Raw genomic sequence first — 12,161 nt, forward strand, 5'->3', positions numbered from 1 at the left:
GAAACAGGCCATGTACTGTATGCCGATGAGACATCGATATACGATATAATGAATTGCTGTTATGGCCGATAACTAGGGATGCCAAACGACTCATATTTGGCCAATCGACGAATCGAGGCCAAAAATCGACGTGTCGACCGACTTTTTTATTTTTTTCTTCATTATTTTTATATTTTTGTTGTTGCTGCGCAGCAGTTGAGGAGAACGCAACTATGCATTCCTTTAAGCAACACAACTTCTGCAGCTGCATCCATATGTTTAGAATTTGCATCAATGATCAAATCCCAATAATAAAAAATAAACTTTATTTTGTAAACAACGAAACTGAAGGAGCAGCGGCGCTATCGGCTAGCCGCTAGTCCCAACTCTCAAGTGTCTGCAGCCTGTCACGAGTAATGAACTGATACGGGACGCACGTTGTTCCGTATTTTAATGTCGGGTCGGATAATAAATACAGTATAAATGACGGCGGGATTTATTTGACAACTCTGTCCTGCTATCTTCCCGAGAAGAGAAGAGCGCTCACCGCTCAGAACAGAGCAGACCTGTGGCTAGCCTGTCAGCTCACTTTACGGCATGTGTAGATGAGCTGGGTCTGGGAAGCTCAGAGCTGCAGTCATTGGCTCATGATACGAGCACACGACCAATGGGACTGATCATTCAGTGTTGCTAAGATACCACCCCCCACCACACACACACGCACACACCCTTGGACGATGGGGTCCACAGCGCTCTGCTCAAAGTCAACTTGCATGCGACGAGCGGCACTGACTGACTGAAAAAATAATAATACAAATAAAAACGATTTTTCGACTCATACGTTTTGAGTCGCGGGAGGCATGAGTTGATAATCGAGTCGATTTTCAACTTTTTTCAACATCCCTACCGATAACCAATATTACCAATGTCGATATGATCTCATTCTGTATTAAAAAATATATAATAATAATTATGTCCATTCTGAAAAATACATGTAACAGGGTATCTGATCTGCACTGCAGGTTTAGGCTAGTCAGATTTAACTTTAATACCTTATATTTAATATTGTGAGATGGTAGATCTGTTCGAGCTGTTACTTTGGGCTCGTTCATCTGTGAAGACAATCGGACCAATTAATTAATCGGACCGAAGTGATCAAAAAACAACTGGAATCGTCCGATACCGATGTGTTTGCAGATGAATCTCTCACCACTGATGTACAGATAAGTCCTATACTGACAATAAAGTGTGTTTCTGATTTCAGAATTCTGAAAACATTCTTCCGGGTTCCAGTCAAGTCGAGCTGTCACTAAACCTGATTTATCAATAAATAAAATCACATTATGCTTAGTTTAAAATGACATATATGACACGTTCCGTTCACCAATCAACATAGCCAGTCTCTTGCTGCCTCTCTTGCGGAGGTTATACTTGAGTGATAGCGTCCTGTCAAATTCGTTTCACGAGACGCATTTTGACGAAACCCCAAGGGATTAAAACTCGGGAGCAACTGAGCCGATGGCGGAATGCATTGTGAAGATGTTTTCCAGCGAGCTGCACTCTATAGTTGAGGCGAGCTCGCCACAAGGCCCTCGTAAGCACAAAGCCATTTCATGCCCCTCCCCTCATCCTCTCTTAAATTGATGGGGATGCAGCTAGGGCTAGACCTCCCTTTATACCAACCTCCCACACACACATACGTACACATCCTGTTTTCCAGTTTATTCTCAGCCCCCCTGCCCTTTGGGCATTGCACACCCACTGTTTCCAAAATGGCCATAAGGGACCGTGAACGCACATACAGAGAGCACATTGTGATGAAACGACGGGGACCCGTCCAGCGACATGCCACCCACGTTAAGACACCTTTTCATGAAACTTGTTATTATTGCACTCCATTTAAACATGTATTCAAGCTGGAGGTTTGATGACAGGTCTAGGTCTAGCTTTTAGTGGACATGGTGACATCATCATATCTATCTAAAGCTGTGGACTGTTGAATAGCTTTCTTTCCGTTTCCGCCTGACAAGGTCGGAGGTACAAGCTGTTTCTTTTTCAACTATCAATAGCACACACGCGCACACACACACACACACACACACACACACACACACACACACACACGCACACACACACACACACGCACACACTCCACTAAGCATTGTGTTTCTTAAATGACATGCGACACAGGGAGGGATACAAACATCCTCACGTGTGTTCATGTGATTTATGTTCATTCATACACATGCTAAAACGACTCATGGAGGGGGGTCCCGGTACATGTGTGTGTGTGTGTGTGTGTGTGTGTGTGTGTGGAGGGTTTTGTTCTGGTGGGGTATAAATGCTCAGATCGGATGCCTTATTTGCCCCCAAGCACTGACCGCAACCAGCCCAGCATTGCACTTCATTGCAGCTCGAAACACCGGGCAGCCACTGGAACAAACACAGCCCCTGTGTTAGTTTTGAATTGCGGGGGAAATGCCCGGCCTAAACCCTAGAACGTTGAACACCAGGCAATCCTCCTCCTCCTCAGACGGCGACTTGTTGAGGGTGAAATGCTGTGCTCACTGTGGAATGTTCTCACCTGTCTCCCAGGCTAGCTTTTAAGATGTAACACCTAAAAGACGGCGAAACCGGAGACCATTTTATGAAGGCATGCCAACGAAATGACTCGAGAGTATAACCAGACGCCTGCCTCATGTTGTTGTTTGTTGTTTTGTTTTTTGCTCTCTCTTTCCGTCCCTTATTTACCTGCCCTCCTGTCTTCTACTCCTCCTCCTCTCCTCCGTAACATTCCCATGGCCTCTTCGGCAGGCCCTTTGAAGTGGTTTTAGGTTTTTGCGTGCCGCTGGTCTTACCGCTGTTGGCTTATTGTTCTCCCTCTCTCTCTCTCTCTCTCTCTCTCTCTCTCTCTCTCTCTCTCTCTCTCTCTCTCTCTCTCCTTCCCTACACCCCCTTTCTCTTGCTCTCTCGCTCAATGTCATACACACTCTATCTCTCATTCTCTCTCCTGGTAGAAAATGCTGGACGAGTGCCAGGACAGAAGGAGCTGTCAGGTCCTTGTCAACAGCCGCGTGTTTGGAACAGACCAGTGTCCCGGCAGCAGTAAATACCTCATTGTCTGGTACAAATGCAGACCGAGTAAGTCCCTCATCACCCCCCCCCCCCACCTGCACCACACCCCCCCGTACCCCAACTCGCATGCCTGTCTGTCCCCCTTCATGTTGTCATTTATCATAATGACTGTTGACCTTCTGTTCTCTCTGACACACAGTTGTACTTTTAACCGTTTGGCCACCAGGATTAATTAAAGAACGATTACTATATGCCAGGATATCCCCCCCCGTTCAACCCTTATTTTGAAGATCACAAACACCGCGGCCGGAACCGGATGTTGACTGAATGGTGTGTGTGTGTGTGTGTGTGTGTGTGTTGTCGGATTAGGTGTTGATCTCTCACTAGCTGATGAGAAGTACTGGCCGGCGCCATTACAGTGACCGATATGCTCCGAGCAATAAGCGTTGTTTTGACCAGAAATGCCACCTTGGACGGGGAATTGGAGATAAAAGCGACTGAAAGCGTGGCGTAGTCCAGTGCTATGGCTAACAACAGATAGCCAACCAAAGCTAATGTGAGTAGCCTTTCGACTAGATCGGATCAAAACATATATACAACTGAATTAACGTAACTTGCGTGAATGAACGTAGGTTATGTTTTTTGTCGGGGATTGTGTTAATTGGCTTTCAGTTGAATTCAGTTTGAAAGGTATATTGACAGTGGTAGTTTATTTATGTTTATTTCCTCAGCAGGTATAAAAGAAACAAACTTTACATATCAACAAGAAACAAGTTATGCGAGAAAAGGAAGAGGGACGATTTGATTATTTGGAATAATTTCCTTAATGGAAGAGCTCATTACATAGCATGGATTAAAAGTTCCATGAGAACAATCCAAGAGAATTTTGAGGTTACAAGGGCACCAGCACCTGCTAAAAACAATAAAGAAAACAAATGTGATGAGCAAAGGTTACATCAGTAACTCTTGCTCAACATTTCAGGCTTTCCGAACTATAGTTCGGAGAGTCGGAATGACTAGTTATATCACCTCCCTTTCTGAAGAAAAGTTTGGACATCGGAAGGAGTATGTATTGCGCCTAAGAGTATCACTCCAGAAGGGGGGAGGTAGTAATCCCACGCAGAGAGAGGTGGTCTCCATTCACATGCTGTGCCGAGCCGAGTCGAGCTGTGCTGTGCTGAGCTTGCGTGGCAGTCACACTAGAGTGGTCAGGAACCAGGATGCTAATCCACTCGCTCCAATGGCCAATCAACAGCCTTTTGTTCTCTGTCACTTAACCAATGACTCCCCGGGGAGAGCGGAGAAAGGACGCATGGGGCGTTAGTGAGGTGCAACGGGCAGGTGTCACTGCCTCTGAAAGGGAGAGCTGGGATGGAGGGAGCGAGTGAAGGAAATGCAGGAAGTGAGGGGAAGAAAGAGAGCAAGAGAGAGAGAATCCATCACTGTGAGATATCAAGGGCCACCTTGCACACACATATCGTACACACCTTCTCTCTTTCTTTTTCTCTCTCTTTCTCGCTCGCACGCACGCACGCACGCACACACACACACACGCACACACACACATTCCTGTCTTATAACGAAGAACCATTTCAATCCATTTGCACACTCTTGAGGTTTAAAGTAGCACTCGGTATTCCACAGTGTTGCCCCTCTACTCCTCCCAGCCTCCATGGTGCGTCGGTGTTGTGATTTCCTGGTCAGTGAAGCTGCTGTGGTTGCCGTGGCTGGTCACAGGTCACTGTGGCTGGATGGGAGCGTTGGAATGCCTCTGCGTGGCTCTACATGTCCACTGTCTCTGTTTCCTGCCCCTTTCACTTGGACTGAAGTGCCTCTTTCTTTTCTGCCTTTCCCCCTTTCATATTATTAAAGCTAGGGGCTACACAATGTGTTGTTTTGGTGTGAGGAAAATGTGCTCTGGATTTTGCTTTGATTTCTCTTAAACCGGTTGATTTATTCTAGCGTTGAAGACTACACCTTTATAGTATTTTCTTTTTTACAACTTTATTTATGGGATTTTCTTTTTTTTAAGACAAACAACCCTACATGTACCACACCTTCCCCGGTTCCCTCACAAAAACAACATCAATAGCAACAGCAATAAAACAATAATTATACATGGGAAAGAAAAAGGGCAGAAATAATAAATAAATAAATACAACATAGAATTGGAATTAAAATATAATATATAGAGAATAAAAGGCTACATTTAAAAAAGATGCATGTGTCTACTTCCCAAACTTTGGGCATCAATTAGAATCCCCCCAAACTGAACATAATCAGGTTTGCTATTCGTACACTTTTATTGTCATTCAAGTACAAGTGAAGACCAAGTACAGGACAGAATTTGTTATACCCAGGTCCTGGTCAGGCAAAATAAATAAAATAGACCTAAAGATTTCATTAAGACGCTCAAAAAAGTAATTTAAATATTAATACCTATAGTGAAATAGTCCCTGCGACATACTAGCGCCATGTCCAGGGGGTGTACTTGTACATCAAGCTGCCTCACGCTACAGAAACAGGAGATAGGCTCCTGCCCTATGGGCCTCATGGCTCGGCAAGGCTACTTACTTACTTATAGTGAAATAAAGCACTAATTGTATGTCTTACTGATGAATTAAGTACAATTGGAGTACAATGGATACACACCTCTGGGCGTGTACTACATGTAGGGGTGCCGGGTACCCATTACAATAATTACATTTCGGTTCCTATGGATGTGCGCAGTCACGCGCTAATTATTTATTTAACAGTAAAATCCGGTGAAACACTGTTGTAAGTAAGGAGTAGAGCTGTGAGTAACTGTGAGCATCTCTCTCTTTCTCTCTCTCTCTATGTAGCATTGACGGGGGGCGTGGGGATCGTTTGGGGATAATGTTTGCGCTTCAACCAGTCAATCAGTGAGACAATAGTGATCAGCTGAGCGAACGGCCGTGCACATCAAAGGCAGAGTCTCACGGCTGTACAAAGTTGCTAATTTGGCTCCTCTGACTGCACTCCCGACGCACATCACACGCTGTCCGTGACATGGAACAGGAAAGAATCACTTCTGTCCGTGACAATAACCAATCTTACAGTTTGAATTGTACTGTACACACGCACATATCCAGCAAACATAGGCCTAAGGATATAATGTGTGTGTGTGTGTGTGTGTGTGTGTGTGTGTGTGTGTGTGTGTGTGTGTGTGTGTGTGTGTGTGTGAGGGTGTGTGTGTGTGGCAGTGCTCCTCAGTAATCCTCAACATACGGTTGAATAAAGGATAATATGTTACTCTATTCATTACATGTCTTAAATTGACTAAGGCAATAAATAGGGATAAAACTTTTTATTAAATAATAATTTGACCTATTATTTTTAATAAACATTTTAATACAAGTTATTTTATACCATTTGGAAACGAAATAGGGAACCGTTAGCAACCGGGAATCGATAAGCAGAACCAACGGTACCCATCCCAAACTACATGTGCTGTTAACCCATTCTGGGCGGGAACCCCTTTTGGTGTTAGCATCATGCTATGCTTTAGCTATTGAAAAATAGCAGATCTACAAGCTCATAGCGCGTGGTGTAGGTCTGCTATTTTTGAAAAATCGAAGAACGACTGACATAGAAACATAGCTTTTTCAGGAAACCGTCAGGATGTAGAAGACATTCTTTTTTAAATCTGATCTCAGGTCAGAATGCTGTTAACAAACTTGTCGATGAAGTATTCCATCAATCAAAAAAGCCTCTCCCTCTCTCTCGCCAGATGAGCACAAGAGCAAGGTGGTGTGTGAGGAGGAGAGGATGAAGTTGAGCTGTAAGCGGGGCATGCAGATCGCCATCTTCTCTGCCATGTTTGGCAGAACCCAGCAGGGCACGCTGGACGCGCTGGAGTGTCCAGTTCACCACAGGAGAGCCCCGTCAGTAGGTGAGACCTCTGAACCAGGGATGGACTTGAGATGTTGATGAGAATACTGTGCAGCAGAGCAGGGGTGAGCAACTTGGGAACTGGAGAGGGCCACTATATAGTTCCACACTCACTCCAGACTAGGGCCAGTATACTGTTATACTGTACTGTATACTGTCCACAAGCTTTTTGAGCGTGTAGATCTGCTATTTCTTCTTTAATTTGTTGCTATATTTTTTTTAAATTGGAATCCTGAATAGTTTAAATTTTTTTCAATACCATTTTAATACTAAGCTACTAATATAGACACGGGTCATGTTTGGAATTGTGACGGCTGAAAACAATACTATAATATCAGTATTCCGATATTAACCTGCGGGCCGCATTAAGTGAAGGTGAGGGCTGCATGTTCGCCAGTCGCCCATGTACGCTAGTGTACAGGGCGTCCATGCTAAACCCATTATCCCTAAACTACTTTGCCTTTTCTTTGACTATTTTGAAAAACATTTTTTGAATAGTTAAAATAGCCATCTACGTCGACGCGTTGTGAGCTTGTAGTTTGGCTATTTTAACAATTCAAATATGGTTTTCAAAATAGTAAAAAAAAAAAAAAAAAAAAAGGCAAAGTAGTTTAGGGATAAAGGGTTTTTAGCGTGGACGAAAATAGAGCCCATGTCTACACTCACAATATATGTTGGTTATCAGCATGTGGTTGCTGTCGAGCAGAAACACACACGCACGCACGCACGCACACACACACACACACACACACACACACACACACACACACACACACACACACACACATGCATACCTAAATTCTGAAAATTCTGCCCTTGGCGTGCACAGGTTGCAACTCTGCACACAACGGCCTCATCATTGCATGTGAACCTTGTGTTCTTTCTGTCTCGGTCTTGGAACGTTGTGATCCGGAGGCTTATTTGACCATTTCCTCTACGGTTTTCCTGGCCTAGGAAGCTTGAAGGGAACACTATAGCCTGACGTGGACATTCTTCATTTGTAATAATAATGATGTAGCGCTATTCTATCTTAGAATATAAGATACTTACATTCTAAGATGTACTGTATTTGTTACCTGATGTTTTATAGTGTTATTAGGGAAATGTCGCTGTTTAGAATATATATATATATATATATATATTAGTGGTGGGCATAGATTAATTTTTTTAATCTAGATTAATCTCACTGCAATTCTGGAGTTAATCTAGATTAATCTAGATTAAAATGGCTCATTTGAACTCTGCCGAAGGCATTGAAAATATGTGTGCGCTACCTAAATAATGACCAGAAGTAAATCCTTGAACGGGCCACGTGGCCCATTAGACCAGGAGCCCTATCATAATTGGTAATGAAAATATAATAATGTTCAATACGATGTACGTGTGTTATACATTGTTTATTCAGTTAAACACGAATAACCATAAACACGTTACCATACAGGCAATTTGGAACAGTGGGTGCAAGAACAACCCCCTTTTCTGGGATATGACATTAATTAAACTGTAAACCTAGAGGTGATGAAGAACTGTTTACAGTCAGTAGCTTTGTGACATGACTTGAGTCCAACCTCTACCTCTTCCACCAGTCACTCACCTCCAGTGTGGGGCGTCCCAATCCCAACCCTGGGGCTTCCTATTCCCTCTCCTACTGTACCTCATCAGTACTGGGGTTTCCTATTCCCTCTCCTACTGTACCTCCATCGGTACTGGGGTTTCCTATTCCCTCTCCTACTGTACATGATTTGAGTCCAACCTCTACCTCTCCTTCTTCCACCAGTCACTCAGACACACCAGCTTGTTCACATTGTCTGGTGACAAACTAGATCTTTTTTTCTGTACAATGTGGCCTGCTAAAGAGAACAGTCTCTCGCATGGGACAGTTGTGGCAGGAGTCCCCAAGTACTTCTGGGCAATGTGGGCCATCTTACCATAAACAGCAGTGTGCTCTGACCACCACTTCAGTGGACACTGATCTAAACTGGCACTGGGCTCTACCTTGTACCTCTCTACAACATTGTCTACTACTGGTATCTCGTCTTCTGACTCTGACTCTGATCCCATCAGTAGTAGGGCTGTCTTCTTTTGAGGTGGCTCAGGGTTCTCCTCCCTGGGCGGCTGCAGAGCAGGTTCTTCTGCCCTCACCAAGTCACTCAGCTTTCCCCACACTGGCTCCCTCTCTGCTCTGGGCAGGCATTTGAGATCTTTGAAGCGTGGGTCCAGAGCAGTGGCCACCTTTTGATGAAAAATAAAATAAAGATTGATGGAAGAAAATGTAACTTTCAAAATCCTCCATATTTCTTCATGACTCATTCATCTATCCATTTATCAATCTTCTGGCTTAACGGTCTATAATGGTCAGCCAATACAGTTATCTTCTGGTCAGTACGTGTCACATACCTTCAGCCATTCCAGGTTTGTTTTCTCCCTCCGCTGGTTGAGGTCTTTGATGAAGGCAGTCTTGAAGCGCACAATGTAGGCAGGATCATCATCAGAGATCTTCATTGCTCGCAGGAGATGACACAGGGCAGGTAAAACGACAGAGCAGGAGACATACTTTTCCCCACCAAGGAGCTCAGTGACGTACCTACACACACACACACACACACACACACACACATTAAGAGGGGTGAATTGACACCAAAAACGACGCCACAATGTCACAGCAGGACACACGCGCACACACACACACACACAGAGCATAGCACACAGACAGTACACACACACACAGACATCACAGCCCCAAACACAGCACGGCCACACACAGACAGCACAGCCCCAAACAAACAGCACAGCCATACACAGACAGCACAGCCCCAAACACAGCACAGCACAGCCACACACACACACACACACACACACACACACACACACACACACACACACACACACACACACACACACACACACACACACACACACACACACACACACAGCCACACACACACAGAGCAGTGTGCACTGTGCACACACACACAGCCACACACACACAGAGCAGTGTGCACTGTGCACACACACAGCCACACACACACACACACACACACAGAGCAGTGTGCACACACACACACACACACAGCAGTGTACACACACACACACACACACACATAGAGCACAGCACAACACACACTTACTTGCATGGCTCCAGCAGTTTCTCCAGCTTTGCCAACTTCTCATATTCAGCATGTGTTGGGAGGGCCAGCTTGTGGGTCTGCTGAGCCAGCGTTGCGTGCACTGCGTCTCTGTTGCGCCTCAAACGTGTGATCATCGCTAGGGTTGAATTCCAGCGTGTTGGAACGTCTTGCACGAGTGACTCCTGGTCTTGTTCAAGGGATGCTTGCTGGGCATTCAGCTCGTCTGAGTTAGCCGGACTGTGTTTGAAATGTCCGACCACTTTTCGACACTTGGCCAGTACACCATCAAAACCACCATCCCGAAGTGACATTACAACGGCCCTCTGTACAAGATGAGCAACGCAGGGCAAGTGCTCAAATGGTAATATTCTCCCTGCTGCTATCATGTTGGGAGCGCTGTCGGTTCCAATGGTGGTGATTTTTTCAGCTATGCCCCACTGATTAGCGACGTCGAGAAACTGTCTGGCACAAGCTTCTGCAAAGTGGCGCTCCTCCGTTTTAATCACACCTGACGTTATAGGAGAGACAAAGTAGATCAGAATAAGTTTGCTATTAATAGGAGACTTACAATTAGCAGGCTGGCGTTGTTGGGGCTAGCTAGCAAACGTATAATGTTGGCTGGTGGTAAAATAAATCAATCGATCCCTGATAACGTTAGCTAAAGCTGTGTAAATGTTAGGCTGAATTAGCAATATTACATGCCGCGGTGGGGTTGGTTTCAGGTTGGATATTCAGCCAGGATGGCTGGGTATCCAGCCCGAGACCAACTTCACCGTGGTAAATTAATTTAAATTACATAACGTACCTAAGGCGAACGAGTGAAGTTCCCAGCTGACATCGATGAGGTGTACAGTAACGCCAAGGTAGTTGTCGTTTTTGACAGATGTCCAATGGTCCCCAGTCAGTGCTACACATGCCGCCCCGGCCAACTTTTCATCTTTCGCAGCTTTCTCTGCGGCGTACTGGTCATGGATTCTCCTTGTGATAGTTCGTCTCGCAGGTAGTTTGTAAGATGGGTCGCCTGTGGCCGCCTGGAGAAGAAGCTCGAGCCCATCATCTTCAACCACACTGATAGGCCGGCAGTTGATGGCAATCCATTGAGCTAGGAGGTTAGTTAGCTTGGCTGATAGAGTTGGGCTGACGGGCTTGCCACGGTTGCACTCAAACATTGTAGTTTGACGAACACTTTTCCCCGGAGCCATATTAGTGCTTGGCCCGCCGGCAGCTTCGCTATCATCAACCAACGCAAAGGGATGCTTGTGCGTTAGGTGATACTTCAGACTTGAAGAACTCCTACAGTAAGCCATTTCTGCTTTGCACAGGGTGCAAACCACCTTGTTCTTGTCGAGGTTTCCATTGGGAAGCTTCTTGTAAAGAAATTTCCCCTGAAGCAAACCTGGGTTCACAGAGTCCTGCATGCTGACGTTTGATGTGGCACGCCGCACTGTTCATTAATTTCACCCGTGTCCGGTTAGGTTAGGATTTGTTACCGCCCCGCTCTCAGAGTAATTTATTTCACCTTGTCCCTGTTAGGTTAGGACTTCTCCCTCCCACAGAGTAATTCCGGCGTCCGCCAGATAAAACTATCAAAGTGAAATTCCTAGTTTGCTTGCTTTATGCAGTCAATGCAGACCCAGCTCTTAGACCCAACTTTGAGAATAGATTAATGGCGATAATTTATTTGACGCGCGATAATATTCTCGCGTTAACGCAGCACGTTAACGCCGATAACGGCCCAGCATTAATATATATATATATATATATACTGTAGTATACTGTATAGTATTTTTGTGTTTACTGTAGCCAGCGTTGCTGCAGTTCATAGAAGATTTCGACAATTCTCAAACACGCGCAAATGCATGTGCATGTGCGCACATGCATGCAAACACACACACACACACACGCACACGCACGCACACACACACACACACACACACACACACACATATACGTGCAGGCGCGCACACGCACAAACACGCACACACACTGCCAGGGGAGTAGGAGTGGAATGTAGATCAGATGTCTCTGTCATCCAAAGCACAGTTGGCTCGTAGCAAAGGCACCGTA

At 45.2% G+C, this 12,161-nt stretch overlaps 2 protein-coding genes across 2 annotated transcripts in view; one reads left to right on the forward strand and one right to left on the reverse strand.

Annotated features, from left to right (window-relative positions):
• LOC310876949 (protein eva-1 homolog C-like) overlaps positions 1-7,005 on the forward strand; it is a gene marked incomplete at its 3' end in the record, with an annotated part of 33,399 nt that extends 26,394 nt beyond the window's left edge. The window contains exons 3-4 of the mRNA XM_083790597.1: positions 2,997-3,120; positions 6,806-7,005. Coding sequence (XP_083646723.1) covers positions 2,997-3,120; positions 6,806-7,005 — 324 coding nt within the window. The remainder of the gene's footprint in view (positions 1-2,996; positions 3,121-6,805) is intronic.
• A 295-nt stretch (positions 7,006-7,300) lies between these two features.
• Positions 7,301-11,296, reverse strand: LOC310876950 (E3 SUMO-protein ligase ZBED1-like; the record flags this gene model as incomplete). Its single annotated transcript, XM_083790598.1, has 5 exons — positions 7,301-7,319; positions 8,969-9,198; positions 9,364-9,550; positions 10,095-10,602; positions 10,900-11,296. 5 exons carry the CDS (start codon positions 11,294-11,296, stop codon positions 7,301-7,303), a joined length of 1,341 nt encoding a protein of 446 aa, XP_083646724.1.
• Between the last annotated feature and the right edge of the window lie 865 nt (positions 11,297-12,161).

This window comes from Protomyctophum parallelum (assembly GCF_964188405.1).
Source record: "Protomyctophum parallelum genome assembly, chromosome: 19".
In the NCBI taxonomy this organism is placed as follows: Eukaryota; Metazoa; Chordata; class Actinopteri; order Myctophiformes; family Myctophidae; genus Protomyctophum; species Protomyctophum parallelum.